This window comes from Sturnus vulgaris, chromosome 8 (assembly GCF_052056855.1).
Source record: "Sturnus vulgaris isolate bStuVul1 chromosome 8, bStuVul1.hap1, whole genome shotgun sequence".
NCBI classification, from domain to species: Eukaryota; Metazoa; Chordata; class Aves; order Passeriformes; family Sturnidae; genus Sturnus; species Sturnus vulgaris.
Window position 1 is genome coordinate 32839098 of NC_142250.1, and position 27055 is coordinate 32866152.

The following is a 27055-nucleotide window of genomic DNA, read 5'->3' on the forward strand; positions in this document are numbered from 1 at the left end:
CAAGGTGGCTGTTGAGGGCTATGTTTCCAGGTTCCATGTTTGAGAACCACCTGGCAGTGTGAAGACACATCCCTCCATGGGCTGTGTTTGTTGCACACGTGTGCAGGAAGAGCCATGCCTGTGCTGTGGCTGAGGAGCTGTGTGAGAGGAGCAGCCTTGGCTTGCCTGGCCAGGGAAAGGCTGGAGCCAGCTCCTGATCAGGCACCTCGCTGTTCTTGACAGCAGGCCTCAGCACAGGCTGCCAAAAAACCACTGAGGAGTGTGAAATCTGTTTTCTGGGGAAGGAGCTCACACCTGGGGCTACAAACTCAGCTCTCCTTCCCAGTCTGTTGTGGCCAGGGCCCATCACGTCTGTCTGAACTCGCTGCTGTCCAGCAGTGCCTGTGCCAGGCTCTTCTCCCTCCTGTTTTATCTGGGCTGCAGGGCAAAACTGTCTTAAATTCTTCACTGGGCTCTTTGAGCTTGCTGTGGGAAGTCTCCCTTGTATCTGGCTGCAGTGAGTGTGGTGTGGAGATCAACAGAGTGTGGAAAACTACTGAGAGCTTCTGGGAGGGGATGGTACACCACTGCTTAACATAATGTGTGACTGGAGCCCCACAGAGCTTCCAGCTTCTCTCTTGTCTGTGTGTGGTGCCCACGTCTCGGAGGACAGGCTGGGCATGAACCCACTCTGGCCATGGTTGGCTGAGGCAGGAGCAGCACCAGAGATGGGTATGATGCATGGTGTCATCTCCACATTCAATAACAAATTAGACCACAAAAGTTCTCGAAATAGCCCTGCTTGGGTTTGCATCAGGGCATCCAGGAGAGTGGCAGCCAAGAACAGATTATGGCAGCCTGGAAGGTTCCTCACCTCACTAACCAACATCCTGCCTGCAGGATACAGAGAGCTCTCTGCAGGACACAAGGTGATGGCTAATAAAGGATGAACAGGAAAGTCACAGGGGTACAGTTGTGTTGGCCTGCTGGGTTTCACATAAAGATGCTGTAAGAAGGATGCTGGTGTGACTAGGGAAAGGCATCTCAGCTGAGGGTTTTTGGATGGACAGCTCTGCACTGGTCCCTCAGGCATGGCCCCTGGATCAAGCCCAGGAAGGATGTGGAAGGGGCACTGCCATCTGGAACACGAGCCCTTGAGCAAGGGGCAAGTGGTTGACCATCTGTTGCTTTGAGTTGTGCTTGCCAGAAAAGTCACCACCTCAAATGTATTATTTTCTGCTTTTGACCATCACACTCCCAGACACGCTGCTGCTTTGCACCCCATCTCAATGGCTGTGTCCCAGCTTCTTGGTAGCTTTTGAAGGGTCATCCTTCTCAGGGTGTCCTAATCAAGTTAAGAGAATCCTTGGAAGTACACAATATAAGCAGGTTTGATTCTGTACGTAGGTCCATCCTGAAGTGCTGTAACTCCTATTTCCTGAGGCACTTATTTCTTGGTTGCACAGGGCTTTGGTTTATGGCAGCAGGAGAGAATGAGTCTGACTTTTAACATCTGGCTTTTGGAGGCCTGAGAAACTCCTGTGATTCAGAGAGGATTTACATGATCAATAGCTGCTAGTCCCTGAGCAGGGCCATGGGGCAGCTCTGCCCTCTCAAGCATTTTACTCTGTGCAGTGGCTGTTCAAATGTGGCCTTTGCTCCTGCCTGTGGCCAGTGTGTCAGGAGAGAAGCTGAGGGAAACCCTGCCAAGAGTTGTGGTTGAAATATAAAAAGTGAACCAATCGAGCTACTTATGGGATTTCTTTAAATCAGCAAGGAACCCGTTTGACACCCTGTCCCTCCAGCTGTCACCCTCTGCATCTGCCGTGTTCTTGGGGAGCAGGATCTCACCTATGGTTGAGGGGTTTTTAAAGCAGAAAGAAAATATGAAGGTGGTTACAGCGTGGATTCAAAGCTTCCCCTCCCTGGATCTGTGTGATCCCATCCTAAGGAACGAAGCACCCCAAGGGCTGCTGTGCCAAGGTGTGCCTGCAGCACAGGTCTGGTGGCTGGGCTGCAAGAAGGGCAAGTGTCAAAGCGATGCTGCTGTGCTGCTGTGAAGGCTCTGTGCCCTCCTGAGACCTCCATAAGTAAGGCAGACTTTTCCACTCTGAGACAAGCCAGCTTTTGGGCAGCTTCTTCCCGTGGTGCACACACTGCCCCGCTTCAGGGGCTGGCCCCAGGTTTTTAAATGCTAAAAACATTCGTCTTTTATTTCTGTTGCCGTTCAATATTATGGGAAGAGATGTTATCACAGCTAATCCATGCGGTGTCTCTGGAATTTCTTGGCCTGTGAGGGTTTATACTGCATTCATGTATTCCATGAATTGGGCACAGGTTTTGCTTCCGACGGCAGGAGTTTTTTCAAGGGCATCCCAATAAGATGAAAGTGTGGTCGCTGACAGAAAACCACAGTGTCAGACTACGGTCTTGAGGATGTTTTGAATGGCTCTGTATTTTAATTCTTGATTTCCCCTGGCATTTAGACAACCAGCAATTTATTTGAAATCCTAAGGGGAGAGGAAAAAGAAGGAGAACTGGAGGAAATGCCTTAATTTAATTGATCGGAATATTTTGGAAGTTCACATGTGCCCTATTTTTTTTAAAAAAAAGAGATAACTAGAGAATAGAAAAAATACTCTGGAAAATCAGACTGAAAGTTTAGCATGTTTTTGCCTTGTTTATTTGAGACTTTTGATTATATTCTAATATGCTGGGAAGGTATAAAGCAATACCTAATGGCTGGGAAAAAATGGGCATAAGGGCAATCAACCTGGGGAACTCACTGCTGCAGCCTTTTGGCAGAGAGTCCCATTTCTTGTAGGAAGACTTTGAAAAACCCTGGTACTATCACGATTATAAAGTTTGTAGTTTTGCGTAGGAAGAGTAAGAAAAGAAAATGAGATCTTGTACTTCAGGATATGATCTATCCTTTGTCTCTTCCCCAGCTTCATATTAAACACTTCAGTAGGCATTTTCAAAGGTTGCTGTGTGAAGTATTAAGCAGAAACAATGACTGAATGTTGTGATCGAGGCTGGGAAACCTTAACCAGTAACTTGCAGCTGCTTGTGTGAGTTATCTGCAAACCACATCATCATTGTCTTATGTATATCAAAGCTGATCATTTCCTATATTGTTCTAACATACCTGCCCTGCTCTGTTGAGACTGCAGGAAACAGGAAAGGAGGAGGGTCTTGGCTGTAAGTGGGTATCTTGTTCTTGCTTTGTGATGCCAAAACATTTGTGAATGAGCTTTGACCCTGAAGTAGTCTGAGCTGGTAAGGAAGTTCATAATTTTCTGTCCATTCACGTTTTATTCACATTGTTTACCTTTTGTTTAAACAAGAGGATTTTGTTGGTTTTTTGGTTGTTTTTTTTTTGTTTTTGTTTTTGTTTTGTGGAACATGATTCACCCATAAACCCATAAATCATCCCCTCTCCCCAGTCCTTCCAGCCTTTGTCAGCACGGGCAGGGTGAGCTGAGCTGGGGTGTGACAGCAGAAAGGCAGAGAGGTCACACAGAGGATTCACTCAGGCTTTAAGTGTACAGTCACTAATATTTCATTAATTCTATAATGTAATACACCCTCTGCACAGAGGGACATCACTTTCTTCAGGTGTCCTACCTAGGCCTCCTGTACAGAAGTTCCTACTGCAATGTTCCACCAGGTGTAACAGCTCAGCCACGAGGATCCCTGGCTGTATTGCTGGCATACTGGCAGCATTCCTTCCCCTTCAGATTTTGCTGCAGAAAGCTGGAATTTAGTTATTATACATGCATCTTTTCAAACCTGTTTTTTCTTGCTTGTGACTGAAACTTGCTGTTGATGTGCAGCCATTATCACTTTACAGCTGCAACACCTGCAGAGGTGGCACTTGGTAAAGAAAGGTAAAGCATAACCAAGCAAAACAGCATAAAAATAAATGTGAAACAGCCTTGTGCATGAGGGTAGTGGAAAGCCTGCACACAAATGTAGGATCAGATAATCCTGGTTAAATGTACACCACGGTGTAATCAGATTGTGCTGTTGGTTTGTGTTGTTGTAATGGTATTTGTAATAAGCAGCTTTGCTCAGGAGCCTGGTGTTCGTGCAGAGTGCTGTCCTCTCTGGGGGTGTTTCTGAGGGTGCTGTGCTGTGTGTAAACAGGGCAGCTCAAGGTTGCATCCAGTTGTGGTGTCCCAGAGGACCCAGGAGCCAAGTGAGGCTGGGAAGCTCCATTGCAGAGGAGGAGCTGGTGGCAGAGGAGGCTGTCAGCCCTTTGCTGACCCTGGGCTGGTCTGCACATGGAGCAGAGCATGATCCAAAGGTCCCTGACCCCACAGTCCAGGTTTGCTGCAAACATGTGAACACTAGAGCCACTTTGGGGTGGCCTTGTGCCCAGGCTGATGGGCAGGGGCTCTCCACAGGGATCCTTCCCTGTGTGCCTGCTCTGCCCATCCTTCCCTGGCTACTGACTCACAGAGAGCTCATCTCCAGCCCTGTGCTGAGCACCATGGCCAGCCCCATCTTCCTCAGGAAAGGAATGCCTAAGGCTGGATATAACCCCCTCTACTTTAACCCACAGGTCCATGGTGCTTAAAATCTGCACCACAAGCAGGATGCAGGGTTTTCTAAGAGCTCCTCAGAGCTCGCAGGTGTAAGATGCCATTCAGGCACCAGCAGCTCCCTTCTGACACGACTCTCTCTAGGTCTGACGTGCTTTTTTCAAGTAATGGTGCTTTTTGGCTTGCCTGAGCAGGCGGGGTGGGTTAATAGCACAGAGCCCTGTGTCGAGACAGATTTCCAAGAGCCAGGGCTCAGCAGCTGAATCTGTGAAATAATCCCACCGGCTTTAATCAAGAGAGGACACTGCAAGAGGCTTGTAAATTCCTACAGCAAAATTCTCATTCACGAAGCAGATCCTGCCTCCAATATGCTTATCTCCCTCCCTCTGTGTGCAGAGCCCTTGACGTCAATGGAAGATTCGCTCTTTCGGGGAGAGCAGAAGACTGAGGTCACGCTCCTCCCTGCAAACAGGAGAATTATGTCCCTGGCATTGAGGAGAGAAGGCTCTAAGCTTTTGCACAAAAGCAAAAAAGGACTTGAAACAATGGCACGCACAGAAAAATGAAAAGGTAGAGGGAATGCAGGAGGAGCGTTTGGAGCTGTATCAGCAGGCGGTGGAAGGATGCGGCTCTCGGCTGCATTTAAAAATGAGCTGTTTGGCAGCCATGAATGGTGTGGAGGATTTTCATTCATTCATCCCCCTCTCCAGCTCTGGGAAGGGACATCTGTCAGCCCTGAACCCAGGCAGCAGTCAGTGGCTGCAGCATGCTGTGCTCATAGCCCAGCACATTTAAATCAGCAACCCAGAGGTTAAACTCCACAGCTCAGCCACCGGTGGCCTCAGTGATATTTATAGATTGCATTACATTTGCTGCAGCTTTTATGAGCAAAAGGTACTCCTCATGGCTAAATTATCAGAGGTTAAGTGTGACCAGTTGTAGTTAAGCTCATGATGGATGTTCCTATTTTGATTTTTCTTCCTTGTATTTGAGAGGACTGAGCATATGGGTTTAAGAATCTCTGAAGAAAATATTAGATTTATTGTTTTTATCAAATTTCATTCATAAAGATTCTTTTGCTGAGGAAGTGCTTTACAGAAATTAACATTTTACCTAGCTTAAACTTTGGAATAGTATCCAGCCCATGCAAATTAAACACTGCCATTCCCCTCAAAGAACTGTTTATTTCTTCTCTGCAATAAGGGAAGCGAGTTCCTAACTCTGCGGGGAACTTATCGCTCTGCAAATGAGGTCTGTAGCTGCACAGAAATCCAGCATAGTTCGCCGAGGCCAAAAGCCAGCTGAGGTGACCAAAGCCAGGAGAGGTGTCCCTGGGCGCTCCCCGTGGTCCTGTGAGGGAGGAGGGACGATTCCTGCAGAACACTTTCCTCCCAGGGCTGGAAGTCAATCAACATGTGGCTCACGCCACGAAGCCGGGAGCGTAAACGGGGAGTTTGTGTTGCTTTCATCCCGTCTCATGTTCCTGCCGAGGCTGTTATTATTCACCATTTACCTTCTCAAAATATTGAGCCAATTAGAAAAGCAAATCTCTCTTTTGGTGAATGCCCAAGGGTGAAGCTGTAACGATGTGTGTTCTCCGCAAGCCCTAATTGCGGGTGTCGCAGCTGCGCCGGGGACTGCTGGGCTGAGCAAACCCAAATTCCTGTCTGATATATTTTACACCTCGGCCAAGCCACACTCAGTGCCTGCTTTTGTCCAGCTTCATAAACCGGGTGGCTGAGGCTGGTCAGGGCTGGGATGGGAAAAGCAGCCCCAGGGAAGGAAGGGATGGCTCCTGGGGAACGTCATCCCCAGCAGATGGAGAGGGAAGGTCCCAGCTGTTGGATCAGACTGGGAGCTGCCAGTGCATTTATTGAGATCCCAGGCTGTAATCCTGACTGTGAGATACAGAGAGAAGTTTCTGGGTTTTTTTTTCCTTGTTGATTGTCTGACAGGTAGGGTATGAGTGTTATTAATCATAATGGAGACAGGACTAGTCCTGTTAGATTAGGTATGGATCTAAGGTCCTGGTGTTAAAATCCTATTTCTTATATTTCCTTTTTTGTGGTGAATTAAGTAGCCTACTGTGACATTTTGCATGAATGAGGGTGTGTATATCAGTTGAGAGATTTCAAGCAAAGGAAGATTTCAGTATGGAAGTCCAAGAAGCTGCTGTACTTCCTTTTACATGCCAGGATTTTTGCCCCCCTGCATGATGAGAGCAGTGCTAATTTAGTGAATTCCTTTATTAAACTCATCTGATATCTCAGGCTGCCTGCCATTAGTGCTGTTACATACATGATAGGTAGTATTTCTAAGCTTTCTAAAATGAGAATAACAATCTAACTGGTGCCCAATGGGATATCCATCTTGTGTCTGACTACAAGGAATAAATTATGCTCTCACATTGATAATTGCTGATGCCTGGGTTCAAGAATTACAGTCCTGCAATGCTGATGACTAGAACTGGTCTCCCTCTATTGTGCACAGATGCTCCCTGTGATCCACTTCAGCAACTGCCTCAGCTTCTCCAAACTGATTGCTCTTTGCAAAAGAAGGAAGACACAATTCTGCAAGAGCTTTGCAGCCTGCTAAATCAGGTCCATCAGGACCTGATTTAAATTCTGGATATAACTTCTGCTATCTTCTAGGTAGTTTAAATAAGTATTCTTGGACATCTTTAGTGGTTCTGATAATGGGGTGGGTCGTAGGAAAACAGCATTCAAAAAGAAATATCTTAAGAAAATACAGAAGTATTCAAAAAACCTGTAAAAGTTCATGTAAAATTAAGTCTGTTCTGAATGAAAGAAGCAGAAATAACTACGAATTTTTTTCTCCCTAAAATAAATTCCCCGAGCTCCTTAACAAGACTGGTGACAAAGCAACGTACGAAGTTCTGCTCTACTGCTTCACTGCCTATTTTCTCACCCTCAGCTTAAAAATAACAGCACTGTAGCACCTTCTGTTTTCTCGTGACGTCTACACACACTTTATGAATAATCTCCAGGGGGAACGCTGTGCTTGATCTCTGATTGGGATTTTCCCGTCTTACCCCGTGTTGACTTAACCCTGCTTCCAAGAAGTCAAGAGTGAAACGCCCATTGATTTCGGTGCGAGCAGATTTTGACTTTTCAGAAACGCTCAGCCATATGTGCTCTCGTTTTGGAAGTATCATGTGGTTGCATTTGGCCCATGTCGTGTTTTAGTCACTCAGAAAGAACACGCAGAGCTCCAGCCTGTCCTTACCTGCCCTCACGACTGCAAGAGCTGAGGGCCTTGGGGAGGTTTGGAGGGCCAAAGGTTTTGCTGTTGTCCTGTTTTGAGGGTTTTGCTTGTTTGTTTGTTTTCCTTCCCGAATTTCAAGAAAACATTTCTATTCTAAGACAAAGGGAGTGCAAACACGAGGGAGAAAAATGTTTGAACTCAGCCTATATGTTTTATTTGGGAATAAATGGTAACAACAACTTTATTCCTTGTGATATAACACAGTATTTTAAAGGGGTTAAAAATAGTTTAGAATCAGACATTGAAATATTGTTTTAATCTTACTGAGGACCTTTTAAATTTCCTACATTTAAAAATAAAATGTTATCAGAAGTGACACATCTGTGAAACATTTACTTTTGGCTGACTGGTATTTTCTGAGGGGAAAAATGTTTCACTGAAAATTTCTATCAGGCTTTAGGGTTTCTCAGTCTTTAATGTATTTACACCCATCAATATCAAAGGGAGGCTTAGGAAATGCTCTGGGTTCATGTTGTGTGCTGGGAACTGATTGAGGGCAAGATGAAGGGCTCAGAGTTGAGAAGCTGTGGAGCTTTAGGTGGGATGAACCTGCAGGCAGGGATCAGAGCCCGTTGGGATAATGGGAGTTTTGTGAATCAGGAGCACAGCCCATTAAATCTGCTGCTCTCCAAGGGTAATAGTCCCTGGCAGAGGGGCTGGTGAACAGACCTGTGTCTGCTTCAGCCATCTCTGAGTCCCTCTGAGATCACAGAGCCCTTACTTTCACAGGGTGCTTACACAGCCTATCTCCTTGCCTAAAATAACGTGAGAAATCTGTTCTAGAAGAAGGACTTAAAACTAATCCTCCCTGGGTCTAAGGTTAATGTCCTTTCCCCTGGATTGTCTTTCCTGGTGCCATCCCTATCCTCCTCTGCTTAGTCATCTGTAAGGTAAGCTGAGATGGTAGGGAGAGCTCCTCTCCAGCCAAGGGTGTAAGCAAATTAAGAAGATAAATGCAATTAATCTGTGTTTTCCCTCCCATTCCTTGTGCTGTGTCCACATGTCACCATGTGCTCCCCACTGTAGTCACTGAGGGATTTTCATTGGACATGGTGGAGTTTTTGAGCATGTTTCCTGATCTAGATCAGCTGGTTAAAGGATTTGCTGTCCCCCTCACATGATGGTGGCACATACCATCAAGGTTTCCCTTGACTTAGTGAAAAAATAATTGTAGTCTTCGTGTCATATGGTTGTTCTGGTTTAAACACACTGGTCTAAGCAATGTGAGCTGGAAGGGGAGTCAGCTTGTGACTTTGAAAATGTGCAAATCACCCAAAAGAAATTTGTCTCAGACATTTTTATGGTGTTTCAGTTGGAGTTCCATGAAAAGTACAAAAAATAACACTTAGACTAAAAACAAAGTCCCAAAGCAAACAAACCCATAATAAATAAATGCTTGCCAAGAGTCATAAAAATCTTAAACTGTGATTTAATATCCTGTCTCTCTTTTGTCTTAGTGGAAAAGGTCATATAGATGAAAGACATCTGCTGTTGTATCTCTCTTAGATTTCAAGACAAGACCAAAGTCCTATTTTTTTTTTTTTTGTTGGTTGGTTGGTTGGTGTTTTTGGTTGGTTGGTTGGTTGATTGTTTTTGTTGTTGTTTTGGGGGTTTTTGTGTGTGCGTGTGAGCAAATTGCCATAAATTCCTTCTATTCAATTGTCTTAATGTGTCAGCTCCTGAAGAGGATGAAGAGGTCTGTGGCAAGTGATTTCAAAAGGAAAATCCCTTGTGTTTTATTCTTCAGAGATGGATGCATGCCTGTTGCAGTCCATTCCTAGAGGCATTTCCCTGAAACAAGGGAAGAGGAGATCCAGAGGCTCCAAGCCCCAGATCCTAGGGTTGTTTTCTGGAGCAGGAAGGATATGGAGGGGTAACAGTCCAGTTTGGAACAGGTCAGAGATAGAAGGTGTCATCAGAGGCTGATAGTCAACAAGAGGTGAAAAGAGGACAAAATTGGAAAATAAAATATGTAGTTAATACTCGAAATGTTAGAGATGGGCAAAAGACAGAAAGACAAGAAATGTCAGGGTGAAAATGAGGGGAAACACCTGGTCTGACTTGCTCTTAATTTTTCAATGTTCTTTCCATAGTCATGTTTTTATTGAATCTGTTTGAAATGCAGTCAGCTCTGGACAACACTGCATTTACAGCCCTTGATTGTTCCTGGCAACTTTTAATGTTTTTTCAGTAATACCACCCCATTTTGAAAAATGGGCCTTCCTCAGAAAGCAATTGTGTTGATGAGTGGGAAAACTGTGACCCTCTGAAGCCACAGGGGATGAAACCCTAACCCTTGCTGAAGGCAAAGGCAGCATCCCCAGTGACAGCAGCGGGTTCAGGATGTCACGGGGAGTGCTTTTGGCTGCTGCACTCAGCTGGAAACTCTTCGGGGATGGGATCTGTGTCCATGTGCTGCCTCGTACAAAGAGGTCCTGAATTTGTTTGCCTCCAGGCACTGTAGAAAAGCAAATGCTAAGTTGTCCTGTGAGCAGTGAAAGTAATTAAACATCGGTGCCATTGGATCCTCGGGTGTCTGGTTAAGGGCGAGTGTCAGGCTGTTCTCAGCAGATCTTTTTGCTCTCTCCAGCTGCTCGTTCTCTCAGCAGTAGGAAGGTGATGTCCAACCCCCTGGACAAGTGACCAGCCATCTGAAGTTGGTGCAGGGGATCCACACCTGTCTCTGTTCTCTCTCCAGGGCTGGGCAGCCTAAAACAAATTTAAGAATGCTTTTCCCACTAGTGTCTAGCAGCTCTAGTTTTCTTATGTCCTCTGACAATATCAGCTGGAAAACTTCTCAAGAAGAATGGGTCTGGTTTTATTTTAGTTTTCTTTTTCCTAATTAAAGCTGGGCATTTAAACTGCCTGTGATAATTTCTTTTCCCAGTTGCACATGTGGAGTGTCTCAACAGGACTGTAAAAGTCATGCTAATTTATGTGAGGGCAAAATTAATCTTTAAGCTGGAAAAGCTTTCACTATTTTTGTTTGCAAAATGCTTTTATGTCTTTAAGTAGAGGACACTGCTGAAAAGCCAAGGGTTATGTTGGTTTTATTATTTTTATTTATATACTTTAAAAGCAACTCAGAAATCTTTTACTTGATATCTGAAGCCAAGGCAACAAAGTGCAAATGGCTTTGTCATCTACTAACGTGGAAAATGTGGAACAAAATAGATGCACCTTCTTCTGGGGTTTTTTTCCTCCCATATTTTTTTTTCTGCTTCTGGGAGATAAACATTTCTTTTTTAATAATGAAGAACATTGCCTTTTAAGGCATAAAATACAAGTAATTTATTTTTACTATCACTATAAGCACTCTTCCACATCTCCCACGTTATGCTCCCATGAAAAACTTCCATACCAGGAAGCCTTGGAAAACAGCACTTACTCTAGAAATACTCAGCACTTACAATTTTGTGCAGAGGGGACTCCTCAGTTCAGGTCCTTGTCTCTCCCTCTCACAAGGGGCTCGTTGAAGGGCTCGCTGGAATTTGTGGTTCCTGACAAAATCAGCTGGAGTTGCAGGTGCTGGACTTGAGGTGTTGGGGTTGAGAACTGGTTCTGCTCTTGAGGCAGTAGTCAGGCTTTAGGGCAATCACAGCCTGCACTGCAAGAGGACTAACTATAGAAAAGCACAGAAAATAACTGAAGATCCTATTAAGACTGGAAGTCTAGCCTTTACCTTGAAAAAATGCCGTGTCTCCATGCCTATGGAGGCACTTGTGTGTTTGCTGGAGGCAGAGGGAGGTTGTTAAACCCAGCCATTCCATCGAGGAAAGGACAGCCAGGACAAACCTGCTTCCACCTGCTGCCCTGGCAGCCCCTGTCCCCTGGTGCTGTTGGGGAGGCTGAGGGTGGCTCTGTGCTGTGTGAGCTGCAGGAATGTCCACAGCAGAGCCCGTGCCAAGGAGCCACTGGAGCCCCAGCCTCCCTGCCTCCTCTGCTTTCTGCAGGTTTTTCAACTGGGGTCCTGTTTGTGTTGTCATTCTAAAACGTATTTTGGAATGTTAAGTTCAGCCAGCTGAAATGATTTCCTTCTTGCCCCCTTACTGAGAGGGTTTATAAATATCGAGTTACACAGGAAGCAAATTCTCCTGTTATCAGATTGTTCTGTAGTCACTTTTCTTTTCCTCAAAAGCATAATGGTGAACTTTATCAGTGCTCAGTCATTTGTTTCCTATTAAACACGAGTGATTAAGATGCTGTTTGGCTCACTGGGAAGAGTTACTGACCTGTTTTGTCTGTAAATGTATCTTCAAATTAGGAGACACCTGAAACGGGTAGGAAGTGGGTATTAATTGGGTTCAAGTTCCACGAGCACAGATTGCAGTTTTTCCCAGTGGGATGTGATAAATAGACACCACCAAGATAATATTAATTACATTATCTCCCAGAATGGTCCCAAGAGGTGCTAAAATAGCACAAGTGCCACTTGGGCTTGGATGCTCAGACACGAAGATCAGTGTTTGCTGCTGTGTTGCGTCACTGGGGCAGTCGGATGAGATAAGGAGGCTGGGATTTTCTGGCTAGCTGCTTGGGGTTTTTCTCTCATGAGTTTGAACATCAAAATATTATCTAAAGCAATAGCTGAATTTCTTTCCTCTGCCCTGAAACCCGACAAGGAATGATAATAGCAAGCCTAAAAAATGGACTTCGTAAAACACCTGAACAGAAAGTGTTTCTTGCTGCAGAGATTGTGACTTCCTTGTAGATCTGTTCAGCTCTAGAGTGACTCCAAGTGCCACACAAGCAGCACACAGACCTCATTTATCAGAATCACACTCTGTGCAATTGACTTTATACCCAGCCATGCCCCTGGCATTGCAGTGTTCTGCTCTGTGCCACCAGCACTGTTACAGGTGGTGTGGGCTGCACCCTGACCACTGCCCTTTCCAAAGCTGCAGCTCACAAGCCTTTGCTTCAAAAGCCCCTCTGTTAGTTTTGCCCAGCTGGGAGGACATGGGCCATGTCCTGTCTGGTGCCCATGTGAAGGTCAGACTGTCCTCACACTGGAAATGCTGAGCCAGATGCCTCCCTTAGCCCTTGAGGACCATGTGAAGTCTTTTTAGCCTTTGAGGACCCAGCAGCCTTCCTCCTCCGGGTATTGATTAGGGGCAGAAGCAAGAAGCAAACAAATATACTGTTTAATGATGTCTTGTCATGAACTTCTCCATTGGTAATTGAAGTTCAGCAAGCTGGATTCATGTGGGATGGAAGCCTGGCATTGGACATGAATTAACTCTGACCTGATCATCAGACTCTTCTGTCTGGGCTAGAAAAACATGGACCTGGTGGTTTGTTAGGGACATGCTGGCAGACACTTAAAGACATGGATGCTAAAGGCACCACTATAATTAGCTCAGCCAGAGACTGAGACATAGATTGACTTGAAAACCAGTGTGGCTGCTCCACGGTCGTCATGACCCCTGCAGAAAACACTGCTGAAAGAATACTTAGACTTTAGTCACCTAATTCAGTGTACACATCCTTGTTAACAGTGTTACATATTACCACTGGTAATTAAAGGTATCAGCATGTTCCATAATGAGGGGGATTACTTGCCACGTAAGAAGTCACGTTATAGTCCTCAAAAACTGACGGGTAGGTTGTGCTTTTTAATATTCAGAAAGTGCTTGTTCCTTGTTTATGAAGCTTAAATTAAACACCAGAGGGGTTCACGTATATTCAGATGTAGGGGAAAGATGTGCCCTACAGTCTCTTTCATAACAGCTCAAAACTAAAATAACCACCTTAAAACAAAGGGAAGCTTTCATCCTTGTTCCTACAGCTACATATGAAAATCTGAATTGCAATGGGATTGAGCAACAGGAAGAAAATAAATAAGTAAACCTCATTCTTCCCTGTGGAAGTTGTTTCAATAGACAAGTATTAGCCAGCTTCAGAAAATGTCACTAACTGGCTGAAAGAAGTCCCCATGTATTTCCCAGTTTCCTTACTCCTCCCATGATGACAATTTCCACTAAGAGATGCATTGTTGAACCAGGGTTGTGCAGGACAATGAAAGAGGGATAATTTCTGGAGAGGGAAAATGCACAGATTTTTTTTTTCATTTCGTAATATATTCTGGTAAATTTTTTTCCCCTGTTGCTCTCTATTTTTCTTCAAAATGAAAGGAAACATGCACAGGCTGATTTTTAAGGTGCAATTCACACTCCTCCGATTTTAATTTTTTTAATGCTTGTATATTCAAAGCTCTAGATCTGACTCTTTTTTTTGTTAAATACAAGCAAACAATCTTCCTTTCCAAAGTGAGCAGGGTAATCTGTGTCTGCTCGACTGGGCCCAGAAGGTTCTGGTTTGTGCAGGAGTCAGCAGCAGTTTCCTACAGTGATTTCGTTTGACCTGCGCTGCTCTGACGGGCTGGGGCTGGCAACAATCTCAGCCTCAGCCATCAAAACATTCCTTTGTAGCCAAGTGTCCTTCTGCTTTCTCTGAAATATCTGGTGTCAGTTTTAACAAGAGGGGAAACAGACGTTCATCACCATTAATTCACTGGACAATTAAGCCGCTGATCTCTGACCTCCTGCCATTATTGGCTTTCAGACCCGGGGTAAAGACCCCACAGATATCTGTTCTCTGTCATTCCCTGCGAGCTGTCCTAGTATTTTATTTACTCAAAGGCTTAGCTCTTGCCCACCACCAGCCAAATGTATATGCTTTGTAATAAAAATTGCTAATAAGCTGTCCCAGGCAGTGACATTAATCTCTGAGTGACGATAACAGCAAGCAAAGGGAACAGCTGGCTGTCAGGAAAGCATGTGAGTGGGAATCATACATTTATTTAGATTTATGTACATGTTAGAAGTGTCCATCCCTGGCTGCAGCTGCTTTTGGTGCTTTGGGCTACCTTAGGCATCCAGACCAGAGTCAGGGGCTTTCCACTGGGAGGTGTGGGTGCTGTGGGATTGCTGCATGGTGCTTTTTTATTCTTCTTGCTTCATCTTCCAGGCTATGACAGTACTTACCTTTTGCTCTCTCCTGGAGTCCTTGGTGCTAGGATCTTTGCTGCCACACTGCTCTTGGAGGGCTGATGGCCCAAATCAATACCTTGTTTTAGTTCTTGCCCCAGGGCTGCAGTGAGAGCCAGTGGAGGTGCAGGAGTGTGTGAGCCATGAGGAAATAGTTAATCCAGGCCTGGCACAGAGCTCTGTTTTGTGTTTACTAAAGCGGCCGGGTGGGTGAGTGGGTGGGTGGGAGAGGCAGCCGAGCTGGGCCAGCTGCTTGCATCATCTGACACTTACACCATGCAACCTTCAAGCCTCATTTTTCAGTCACTGCTTTTGAAGCACTTCATTAGCTAATCAGAGGAACCCTCTGCCTTTGCTCTGCAAGTTCCCTTGTTTTTTGTCTTCTACCTCCTAATTTTTTTCTTCTTTTTTTTCTTTTTGTGTTGAGTCCTTCAACTGGTAGCTATAGTAACCCCCATGAATGAGTGACTGTAGTACACTTCTCCAGCCCACTGCCCTCAGGAAAGCTGTGCCAGGCTGTCACACACCTGCAATGGCTTGGCACTCTCTCTTTTAGGGGTTTCTCCAAACAACAGGGACAGTCTCAGCTTGGGAGCCAGCTCCATCCTGCTCGCTATTTGCAGCTGCAGCCCACAGTATATTGTGGCAGAAGGAATGAGTCACTGGCAGAGCAATCTGTTGCATCAGATAATCACAGATTACCTCCATTAACCCAAATCCCTTCTGTAACCTTTTACAATAATGATCCCAAAAGCTGACGCATACAATACTGTTACCATCACATCTTGGGCTGTCAATGGTTTTTAAAGAGGATGTTTTCTGTGGTTTCAGGGGTGATCTAGCAGGTTGTGCCAGCATGATCCACAGAAAGCAGCTGTTGGTATCTTATTGCTGGATGAGATGATGGGGCCAAAGCCAGGCTTTATAACTAAGTAAGGGGGAAGTCTCCCCTAAAGCTGTCAATGTCCTTCTGCATCAGTCCTTGCACCCTCTTACAGCTTTTCCCTGGTATCCACACAGAATCTCTTTCCTCCACGTCAATGCTTGTGCCCACACCTTTTCCCCTCTGCCAGTCAGTCGCTGCAACTGGCAAATGCTTGTTGTAGCCAGGCATTCCAGGGGGATTTCACCCCCTCTCCACATTGCCCCTATGGCACGTCTGAAGGCTCCTCATATATCTAGGGTTTAATTTATGTTTTATGCATATGTGTGAGAAACTAGTGTGTTATTTTACCATAGAGAGCAAGAAAGATGGCAATCTGCTTTTGTGGTGAAGAAAGATGTGTCTAATCCTGATCCCAAATAGAAAGTGACCCAGTCTGAGACATATTATGGTGCTGTACTTTTCTTCCTGACTGACTTTGGAAGCAGAAGATGTCACAGAAGGGAAATTCCCCTAAAACAATTCTGGCAGTATACCATATACGTATAATATATGGTTCCCAGCCTAATTTTCACCATTTTTAACATGTGGATTTCTGTGTCAGAACATCTCAAAGCTTTACCAATTCTACCAACTTGGTGGAACTAATAAATCAGCCAGGCCTAATAAAACAGCCTGTCTCAAACCATTAATTTTTCATTATGTTTTCGAAAATTCTTTTCTTTAGTCTTGTTGGTAAATTTATTTAGGTGAGGGTAAAAAAGCAGAATAGAACATAATTCTCAGAGCTTGGCTACAGACTGCTGATAAGAACACTTGAATTCTCACCTCCCCTCCAGCTGGATCTCCTCCCCACTGTTCAGAAATACTCCTTGTAAGACTCAAATGTCAGGAACACAGAGGCTAAGTTATTTTTTTTAGATACTGCAGAACTATTTGCAGGAAAAAAAGCCCACACAGCTCTTTGACAGGGACAAACAGAACCCACATAGTTTCCTGCTCAGGGCTGGGTTTTTTACATGTTCTCCCTCTGGAACTGACATCATATTTTTCAGGAGAGCTGAGCCCCATGTATTTGCCTGTACTAGGGCCAGGTTTCCTTGAAGTCCTCCTGCCTGTCTCGTGTTGCACATTGTGCTGTTGTGTTACTAAACATCAGAACTGCAATTATGGATCATGAAATCAGCAGAGCTTTTTAGGTTTCTAGTCACTTATCTCAGTGTCTAACTAGGATTCAGGAGTCCCTGTAAGGTATTTTGAGTTTAGAGGCCAGCCCTGAGAACATTTAGGATGTTTGAGGAGCACAGCTGTATCCAGGCCAGCACTACACATCCTCCTGGGCAATACATGGACTGTATGTGGGTGATGAGTTCACAGACTCATAGAATATCCTGAATTACAAGGAACCCACAAAGATCATCATCCTAACCATGCACAGGACCACCCCCAGGTGCATTTGCAGGTTTGGGTTTGGAGGCATTGGTTGGCAGCTTGCATGCATGTTGCTAACCAGGGTAATAAATATATAGAACAGGTCATAAGTTTAAAAGCCATTGCTTAAAGAGGAGTTCCTTCCTGGAAAGATGTTATCAAGCCCTATTCAAGCAGGATTTCTGGAGCAGGGATTTGCATTCTTCCTTTGGAAGAATGGGAAGCAGGTCCCTTACAGTCAGTGTAACTCACAGCTGTGCAAATTAACTCAAGGGAATTGGTAAGAAATGTGGGAATTTAGAGTCACTCAAACATTCAGCTATGGGGAGACCACATTCCTTGTTTAATTCTTGTGTACTTCAAAGCATGTGACAGTTGAGAACATTTCTGACAAAAGAATCTTCCTTTCGGAGAATGAAGTTTTGTCAAAAATTAAAGGGTTTGCAGGAAAGTGTCTGCTTAAAAGAAAAGATGATTTGCTTTCTCTACCTTCTTACTGAAAATATAGAAACATCATTTTAACAAAGTAAAGAATGTCAATTTACCATACCCATTTTGTTCCAGTGATATCTTAGTACTCTATTTGATATGTTCTATGATAATGTTTTGACGTTAGAGAACTGAGATGACTCAAATGTTATCACAGTGAAATGGTTTAATATCTTTACATCAGAATTTTGTAGAACTTTGAAATATGGTCTCAGCTGCAGTTTGGAGTAAAGGTCCACTGAGAGATTTAATATTTTCAGCAGGGTGATTACCTTGAATCTCAAAAACTCTGTTCAAAAGCTTGGTTTTCCATAGTAATCATTGATATGGAGGTGTTATTTTTTTTGCTGTTATCCACACTATTGATGAAGAAAATCTCTCAGTAGTCCCCAGACAGTCCCCCAGATATGTTGAATCAGCCAATACATGGTAATGCATTCTAAACCCAACAAAAATGCATGGGTTTGTGCCAGTAGCCTTGTTTACTTTGAGGTCAAGAATAGGAAATTGAAATTTTGGGCTCTTCTTAATTTTTCTGTTTTAGATTATAGCTGGCTTTATTTTTCTAAGACTTTCTGTTTGTTTGTTTTTTAATGGCTTGTAAATCTTCCATAGACTTTATGTATTTTGAATTATTTTTGTTTGTGACATAAAAGCCAGCAATCTCTTTTTGTTCATTTATCAGCTGCAGATAAACGCAATGCAGTTAAATACAAGCCACAAAAGAGAGAGACACCATAATAGACAAGCTATAGGTGTTTATGTTGGGGGAAATTAAACTGCATTCAGGGAAATTTGTGACCAAGCAACTCTCTGTTAGCATAGCAGTGAAATGTAAACCCAGTATATGTGAACTGACCCACAAAACCCAAAGAAAACTTGTTCAAATAATCTCAAAGATGCATTAAAAATATCCAGTGGAGGATATAGGCAGAGTTGTGTGGAGAATGCCACAAACTGGGTTGCCTACTTAATACTAATAATTAAATAAATAATAATTAAAGGCCTGATTTTCAAGTCTAGTTGAGTCCTTTCAATGTGCTCTGGCCAGGCATGAAGGTGGCTTGTGTAAAGACTCCTTTATATTCCTAGGGTAGTAACAAAATGGCCTTGACATATGAAAGTTAAGCCCTGAGGATCAGCCTTCAAAGACTAATCCCTTAGCTTTCTCTGTCCCTTCAGGGCAGTGGATGTTACTAAAGCATATATTAACATTATTATTAACATAAAAAATGTGTTGTTAAAGTCATGTTTCAGCCACTTATGAGTATTTGCAGTATTACCTGATGTCTTCTTTAAAAGATATTCCTGCAGTGTTTATCAACACTGACTTCTGTAAGCCAAGGTTAATAGTACTTTAGATGCCAGTTGTAATCAAAATATTTTGCCCTCTGGTCCTCTGGTAACCAGATTGCAAAGCCAGCCTGACTCTGCTTGTGCTTTTGCTTGTGAAATTCCCATCAATGTGGTTCTGGAGGCTTAAACACGACACACTTCTGCTCCTCATTCCCGAAAAGCAGTGAGGTGTTTTACACAGTGGTTGGCAGGCTTAGGTATTTGTAGCAGCATTTTGAGCAGGTGTGCAGTGGCAGCAGGGGACATGGGCACAAAACTTTATCGTGGTCTGTGACTTTTGGGAGCCACGTTCATCAGAAAAAAGCTGTGGGAGATAAAGGCAGATTAGCGTCAATAAGAGGAGCTGTGTAACACGAGTCTCTTCTGATTCTCTTCTTGCAGTGGACTTTTTATTGTCTCTGATAAAAGAGAGCCTCTGGAGGCTGGTTTGCACCCCAGGGCATGGTGGACACCCACCTGCTTTTGGAAATCCCTCACACTCCTGGCGTTTTCCTTGGGCTGACGGGAGGGGATTCATAAAGAGGTTATAATGGTGTTGTAAGTGCTTATTTTAAACACAGGTTAATCGGGAGTATCATTTAAGATCTTTTCAGAATAAAACAAGGTTCCTGGGGTTTTTTTTTCTGCTTTCCCAGAGGAGAGAGGCAGGATGAAGGGCAGAGAGCAAGTAGTCTTTCATTCCTTAAAAACAAACGAGTTTTATTTGCCAGTACAGCTGAGCGTAGGTGGAGCTAATATAAAAGAAGAATAGTGAACCTGGAAGAACTTTCACATCAAACAGGTCTAATAAGGGTGAAACTGTTTGCCTTAGAGGATGGATGCATTAGACATGAAAAATTCCTGGGGGAAAATGATGGGCTGGTAAGTTTTATTCATGCTGTCGCATTAGGACGAGGAGCTCTAGGAAAACAAGATTAAACTTAGTATTCTTTTCCTTCACAAATACATAGTTAATCTTTGGTATTCACACCCACATGAGACATGAGGGCATTCAACAGTGCAGGGCGTTTACCAGATCATAAGAACAGCCTGATTCTAAGTAGCACAGATACTAAAATAAGGAGAAGAAATTGTCTGGAAGCCATACACCTTCCTGCTTTGTTAGCCATGTCTAATTAACAGAATATGGATCAAATTTAGTGTTTTTTGTATACTTCAGAAACAGCTTTCCAAGATCTTCCTCTGAAGCTGCCTGCAGTCCATCCTGTACTGGCCAGACCTTGATCTAATATGGTAATTCCGTATATGACACATAGCTTCAAACATCTCCATGGGACAGAGCAGAGAAAGGGTGGCAGAGGAAGGAGAGAAGAAATGTAAAAACCTTGTGAGTGGAAATAGGACACTAACCATGCTTTCTTAAACTTTTAATATTTTTGGGGTTTGCTTCACTACTGTAATCAAGGCCTTGCATTCTGAGGCTACAGAGCTCTCTACTGTTATTGTGAAGGTCTTGGGTGACAACCCAGGAACTGTTGTGAAGTGGAAGATAGAAGCTGTATTCATCCTCCAGTGGTCTGGATTAACTCGAGTTAATACAGTTGGATGAAATATTTGGCTGTCTTGGATTAGCCAGGTTGGCAGTGTGTGATGTGCTGCTGTTTTATCAACTTGGGCAAGAGCAGAGCAGCAGTAGGAAGCCAGATATCCATCCTTAAAATCTACCCTGCCTGGTGGCTTGAGACACAAATGGAATATGCTATGGGCATGGTGCTGGAATAAATTCATCCAACAATATGTTTTACTCTGTGTTGTGAATAATCTTCAATCATCTGAGCAGGAGCATGGCTTGATGCTGTCTTTAGCAGAATTAACAGGCTCAAAGCATTGACTTCAGCTTCATCTTCAGCTCCGTCCTCTGTCTCTGATTTCTCATTTCATTTTGGACAAGCCACTTAATATCTCACTGGCTTAATAATATGCAGGTGTTTTCCTGTCTCCTCTTGGTGTTAGGAGAGTAAGAATATACTGAATAATGGAGGGGAAAGAATGGTAGGCACTTTAGGCTAAGGGTAGCTCCTGCTGGCAAGTGTTTAACACGTGTGCCTCTGGTTATGTCTCTCTCCTCACAGGCAGAGATCAGAGCTAGATTTGCCATGCAGCATCACAAGATGATGTGAAAAATGCCATGTATTTTTCAGTAGGTAAGATGTAGAGCAAATGCTTTTGTTTCCTGCAGGACTGGTTGACATGTTAGAGAATTAGCTTCAGCCCTCACTTTGCAAATGCTGAGTGCAGCCAAGGAATCCGGGCTGAGCTTTCCTGCTTTCTTGCTGGCAGCTCACCTTTTGTCGTCAGCAGCAAAGCAAAATTTTAAAGCAGTCAGAACCTCCACCACAGCGTGATGAAACTTACATTTAAAACATTTACATTTAAAACATGGCACATGTGTCAAGTCCTGCCCTGAGAAGCTGCCTTGAAGAATGCAAATCCTCCTGTATGGAATAGACAGTGCAAAGGCAGCAATCAAGGCAACGTGTGAAAAGCTTCCCTCTGCAACCTGCACCGTGACCTATTCAGAGAAACCTCCCCTCTTAGCTTTTAGCTCTGCTAGACAATTTACTGTGTCTCAGCTGTCTCACTGCATTATGTCCTTCAAAACCCCCCCAGAATTAATGTTTGGAGCCAGCAAACACTGCTGGCTCCACAAGAAAAGCTGGGAGCGGAAAGGTCAGGTCGATTAAAGCACTTGATCAGAATCTTTAACATAAAGACGTCACAAGCAAAGCAGTAACGCTACTTCACGCTCAGCTAAGAGCAAATGATTCATCAGGCAAGGCTGCTTATTTTTGGAGGATAGCCACAAAAGAGAGGAGAACACGCTGGCTGTATCGATCACGGTTTTAACGGGGGGACCGCAGAGCCCTTCTCTAGTTTTGATGGAAATTTAATGTCAGAAATACATCATCCAATGTAAATACATCGATACATATTTTACATTGAATGGATTTTAAAGATGTTCTGGCCCAGCTTAGCAGAACCATATCACCTCTGCACAAATCTCAGGGCTGTCATTTAGAGCAAAGGGCTGTTTTGCAATGTTCTGTGTTGCTTGATGCTGCTAAAGCCTTTTTGGGAGGACTTCTGTAAAGGTGGCTGGAGAAGCAGGTGTTCTCTGGAACCTCTAGTGCTTGTGCCTACAGGGTAGACCTTCAGTGGGTGAAGATGTACCAGTGTTGAGCAGATTCAGCCTAAAGGATGGTCTCATCTGGCTGACCCCCACTGCCTCCTGTGTCCAGAAGTGTTTGGAAATACTGTTGGAGCAGGCATTGCTACCCAGGCATCCCTTGAGCAGAGAGCTCCTGCTTGCCCCAAGCAGCATCTCTGTCTGACTCTTGCTAAAGGCAGAGGTGCTGCAGTGGCAGCAGCCGGAAATGAGGGTGTGAAGAAAAGGTTTTTCACCCAGAGGGTGGCTGAGCACTGGAACTGGCTCCCCAGGGAAGGGCTCACAGCACCAAACCTGTTTGAGTTCAAAAAACATCTGGAGAGCACTCTCAGACACAGCTGGGTTTCTTGGGGTGTCCTGTGCAGGGCCAGGAGTTGGACTGGATGATGTTAATGAGTCCTTTCCAACTCAGTATATTGTAGGATTCTAAGATAAATGAGTGTGAGGAAAAGCACAAAGAGAAGAAAAGTTCAGGGAAGAATGGTTCAGAGAAGGAAATGCAGCCATGGAGAAAGACTGGAAGAAGAAGGAAGCAGTTCCTGGTGGAAGGATCATTTTCCCAGAGGACTATGTGAAGGGAGGGTGCAGGGGGAGAGGTGTGAGTACAGTGTGATGAGGCACAAGAGCAGGAGCACAAAGGAAAATGCCCCTGGAAGAGAAGGAAAAGAAGAGCAAGGGGAGGTGGCAGCTGGCATGCAGGAGCTGCTGTGCAGGATTGCAGGAGTGGGCTTTTGGGACATGAAAACCAATGAAGACCCTTAGGGTTGCTAAATCCAACCCCTGTGGCCACTGGCAGCCAAAGCAGAGCCATCCGTGAGCAGATGTGCTCCAGAAGTCGGTGAACAGATGATCACAGTGCTCACCCCAGCCCACAAAATGCTTAGCAGCACTTTGTAGTTCACCTAAAGCCCTCAGCATGCAAGACCAAGAGAGCTAGAAAAGCTCTCTGATGCTGTGGGAAGAGGGATGGGGAAGGAAATTACTTCAGCAGCAGTGGTTGGGATGCACTGAAGGGGGAGTTGAAGCAGAATTCATTACAGACCCAAGGGGTACGTCTGTGTTGCATAATACTGTGTGGTGGGGAGGAAGTCACAGCTCTGTGCTTTGCTGCAGTCTAATTCCTGGAAAGGATAGCAGGGCTGTGCTCCTGAAAGCCCAGACAAGCTGATAGCTTGCAGATAGCTCTACATTGCATACTTAGAAGTGCAATCAGTTCCTGTCAATAAGGAGTTTAAAATAATTCAGGCAGACTCTATGAACCATTTGCCATCAAAAGCAAAGGAATAAAAGGTGAGATGCAGAAGAAGCTCTCCTGTGCCAAAGGTGGCATTGTGTGATCAGAAATGCCCCACAGAGAGCAATTCTTGTAATTTTTTTCTGAGGCTCCTGTTTTCTCTCTGGTGGTCTGCTATCTTTTGAGTCAGCACTCTCCTAATTTAGCCTGCAATGTCATGCAGGACCCAACACACTCTCAATCTGCAATTGTGACTCTACCAACCCCTCTACAGAATTAACTCAGCTCTGAATTAGTCATCCAGCATGCCAGTGCATGTAGAATAGACTCAAGTGAATCAGATTTTGTGTGCAGGGACTGAATTGCAGTAAATACAGTGACTTGGAGAATCCCAGTCTGTATCTGGGCTTTCATGTCCAGAGAGAGACTCCTCATCCATTGGCTGCACAGCCTCTCCAAGCAGAACAGAAAGAAGAACCTGTAAGTGATTTTTTCCTCATGGAGCTATTAATTTTCTCCTACAGCTCTCCTGTGGAAGCAGCAGTGACCAGAGTGTGTAACAGCAGCAGTGGTGACATGTTGGCAGGATATGTGATGTGAGGGTGGGAGGGGATGGCAGGAATTGAATTTTGATCTTCAGTTTTCAGCACTTTTTGGGATAGGATCAGGGTTTGTCCCAAAACCAGAAGGGAGATATCTGTGTTGAAAAGGGGTGAACTGTAATTTTGCAAGATTGTTTGACTTTATGTGAAGTGGCTCTTGGTTGGGGAAGAGGTGATGCTGGAGGTAGCATTGTCATCTCAACTGGACCTGGTGGGCTACAAGCCTGGACTCCCAACTTTTAGGGAGCTGGCCTTCTGCCAGGTGCCACCTCCTTGTTCAAGTTAAACAGGTTGAGGTTTGATCTGTACCATAGAATCATAGAATGGTTTGGCTTAGAAGGGACCTTAAAGGACATCTAGTTGCACCCCCCTGCTATGGGCAGGGATATCTTTTGCTAGACCAGATTGCTCAGAGCCCCATTGAGCCTTTTCTGGAACACGTCCAGGGATCTGCTTGTGCATCAACCCACAGCGTCTCAGCTTTAATTATTAATGGCACCCATAAGAAGTGTGTCTGGGCAGGTAAACTCCAGGTGGAACTATGCCCCCAAAGCAATCTAATCCTGATATTTCTCTCTCTGCAGGGGGTGGAGGGAAACGAAAAGGCAAAAGCAAAAAGTGGAAGGAAATCCTGAAATTCCCTCACATTAGCCAGTGTGAAGATCTCCGAAGAACAATAGGTAAGAGCTTTTCCCTTCTTTGGAAGTGCTGCATAAATAAAATTTCTATCAGAATTGGCTCATTAGAATGGCATTAAAGGTACTCATAATTACAGGGAATCAGTTTCCAGGTGGGCATGCAATGCACATTTTCCTCCCATGGTGCTGCCATGGCAAATTCAGAGTTTTCTGTTCCTAAAAGGGGCTGTGGACCAGGTAGGAGAGGCTGGAATGATGCACTTGCAGAGCAGGGCATGGGGCTGGCAGCATCCAGGCCCTTTGTTTACCATACACAGCTTCGAGGACCCAAAGGGATTTCACAGCTGGACAATAGCTGACATGTGGGACAGGGGCTTTCACTCTGTCCCTACCAGTGTGGCTGTAAAAACACTTTCAGAAAGGAATCCCCTCATCACATCCTGCATTCCCTTCTAATAATTATCTCCTTATCTGGAAGGAAATGAGGCTTATAACTGTAGTTGAAGGTTAGTATTAATTCTGGTGTGGATATGATGTTTGAAGCAGCAGACACTGCTTCTGCCAGGCAGGTTTGCTCAGCAGCACCATCCCCTATTCACAGCCACAACACAGCTTTATGGAGGTTTTTTACAGGACATGTAAAAGAATATTTCTTAAACTTAATTTGTTTTATTCATGTAGGCCAAATGCTGCAGATTTGGCAGGGAGCTTGCAGTGTCCATTTTCAGAGCACTGCATTTCTCCTGCACATACATGCCAAATTTCAGCATTCTTTTGACTGCTGCCTTGGCAGACAAGGCTAGTAGCTATCTCCTTCTGCCTTCTCCCCTGGAAAGCCCAGGATTACTGGTCTTACCACAAGAGGTTAACTTCAGCATTTGAGGCTTCTTTTCTCCCCTATACATAAAATCAAACCACTGGCAAGGAATGAATGAAAGGCAAGAATCTGTAACAACTGAGATAACGGGCAGCATAATTTGTCTAAGTTGGGTGAACTCCTGGGGTCTGAGTGACAGTGCCCTGGCACTATTTACATTAGAAATCCACAGTGTGTTTATGCAGAGAAAATATGTGGAATGTTTGGAAAACTCGTTTCATGGTCTCCTTCAGTAAAATTTTCTTCCTTCACCTTCTGTTGTAGAGCTAAAAGAAGGTAAAGAGGGAAGGCAGGAGAATAGAGTGTAGGTTTTCCCCAGTTGACAAACATAGAAAGCCTGACCAATTTCTGAAGGTACAGAACCTGCTGGAAGCAAATCTGACAATATATTGTAATTTGTAAAGGGAATTCTCCCCATTGTTCTGTCAGCCTTGGTTTCCAAAGGGGAAAATGGCTTCGGATAAAATGTTCTCTCTTTACAAAGGTAAACTATCCTAAAATGAGTATTCTTTAAAAAATTAAGTCTGCCAATTATTTGTTTCTGAAATGCTATTTCTGGCTTTTGTGTGTGTGTATGTCAGCTTCACCCTAATGTAATTTGTTTTGCATTTTTTTGGTGAATGATTTGGTGATGTAACCATGCAAGAGTTGTTGTGGGATCTCTGTGTGGATTTGGTTTCAGTCACTGCAGTGAATACCTGATAATTGGGAATTTTAGCAACTGCCTTTTTCCACAGAGGGAAATAAGGTCCAAATCCTGGTTCTGTAACTCTGATTTTTGTTGAATTGAGCTGGATGTGATTACACAAGGAATAAGGCACTGCTCAGCCTGAATAATATTCTCTGTCCTTGCTGGCTCTGTCATTTTCAGTAAATCTCTGAAGCTGAAACATCCCAGACAAACAGTTGTCCAAACTTCTCTTTGCTCATACAGGACACACCTTGGGTGGGTGGATCTATAACATTAAGTTATTTTCATGTGTGTGCTCAGGGTGAATGCACTGCAGATCCCTTGCACTGGGCTCAGTGTTCCCTGGACACCCAGGAACAAGCACTTGTCCCTGCAATCTGGCCTTAAATGGCTTCTTTTCCTGCCTCTGCTGAGGAAGAACAATTTCCCTGGCTTTAACCTTACTTCATCTGTAATTTTCTTCAAGTTCTTTAAAAAGATCTCTGGATTTCAGACTGGTGTCCCCCAGGTACAGGGAATGTACTGAAAGGTCCTTGCTGGCCTTTCAGCTGCTCTGGGACTTGCAGGGATTCAATGTCTTGGGGTGTCTGCACATCAGCCCCTACCCTAACCATTTCTTAACCTTCTAGTCAGTGCTAATAATGAAATAGAGAGCCCAGAAAGGCTTTTTCCTCCAAGGCCAGGTTGGATGAGGCTTTTGGGGGGATGGAACTAGATGATCTTTCCAACCTTCCAACCCAAACCATGGCTCTAAACTTTATACAAGGAAAAGGCTGCAGCCTAATCCAATTTGTTTAGAGATCAGGACAAATACAAGCAGGTTCTGCTCATCACAGACCTCTTTGCTGCCTGTCCTCCTCCCAGCATTTTCTGTCAGACAGAGTCTGG

General features: G+C 44.3%; 1 protein-coding gene across 2 annotated transcripts in view; it reads left to right on the top strand.

Moving 5' to 3' along the window:
- The window catches only part of GRK5 (G protein-coupled receptor kinase 5), a 148717-nt gene that overhangs the window by 37820 nt on the left and 83842 nt on the right, over positions 1-27055 (top strand). For both annotated transcript variants that reach the window (XM_014886765.2, XM_014886766.2), the window contains exon 2: positions 24546-24641. In XM_014886765.2, the coding sequence (XP_014742251.1) occupies positions 24546-24641 (96 nt within the window). The remainder of the gene's footprint in view (positions 1-24545; positions 24642-27055) is intronic.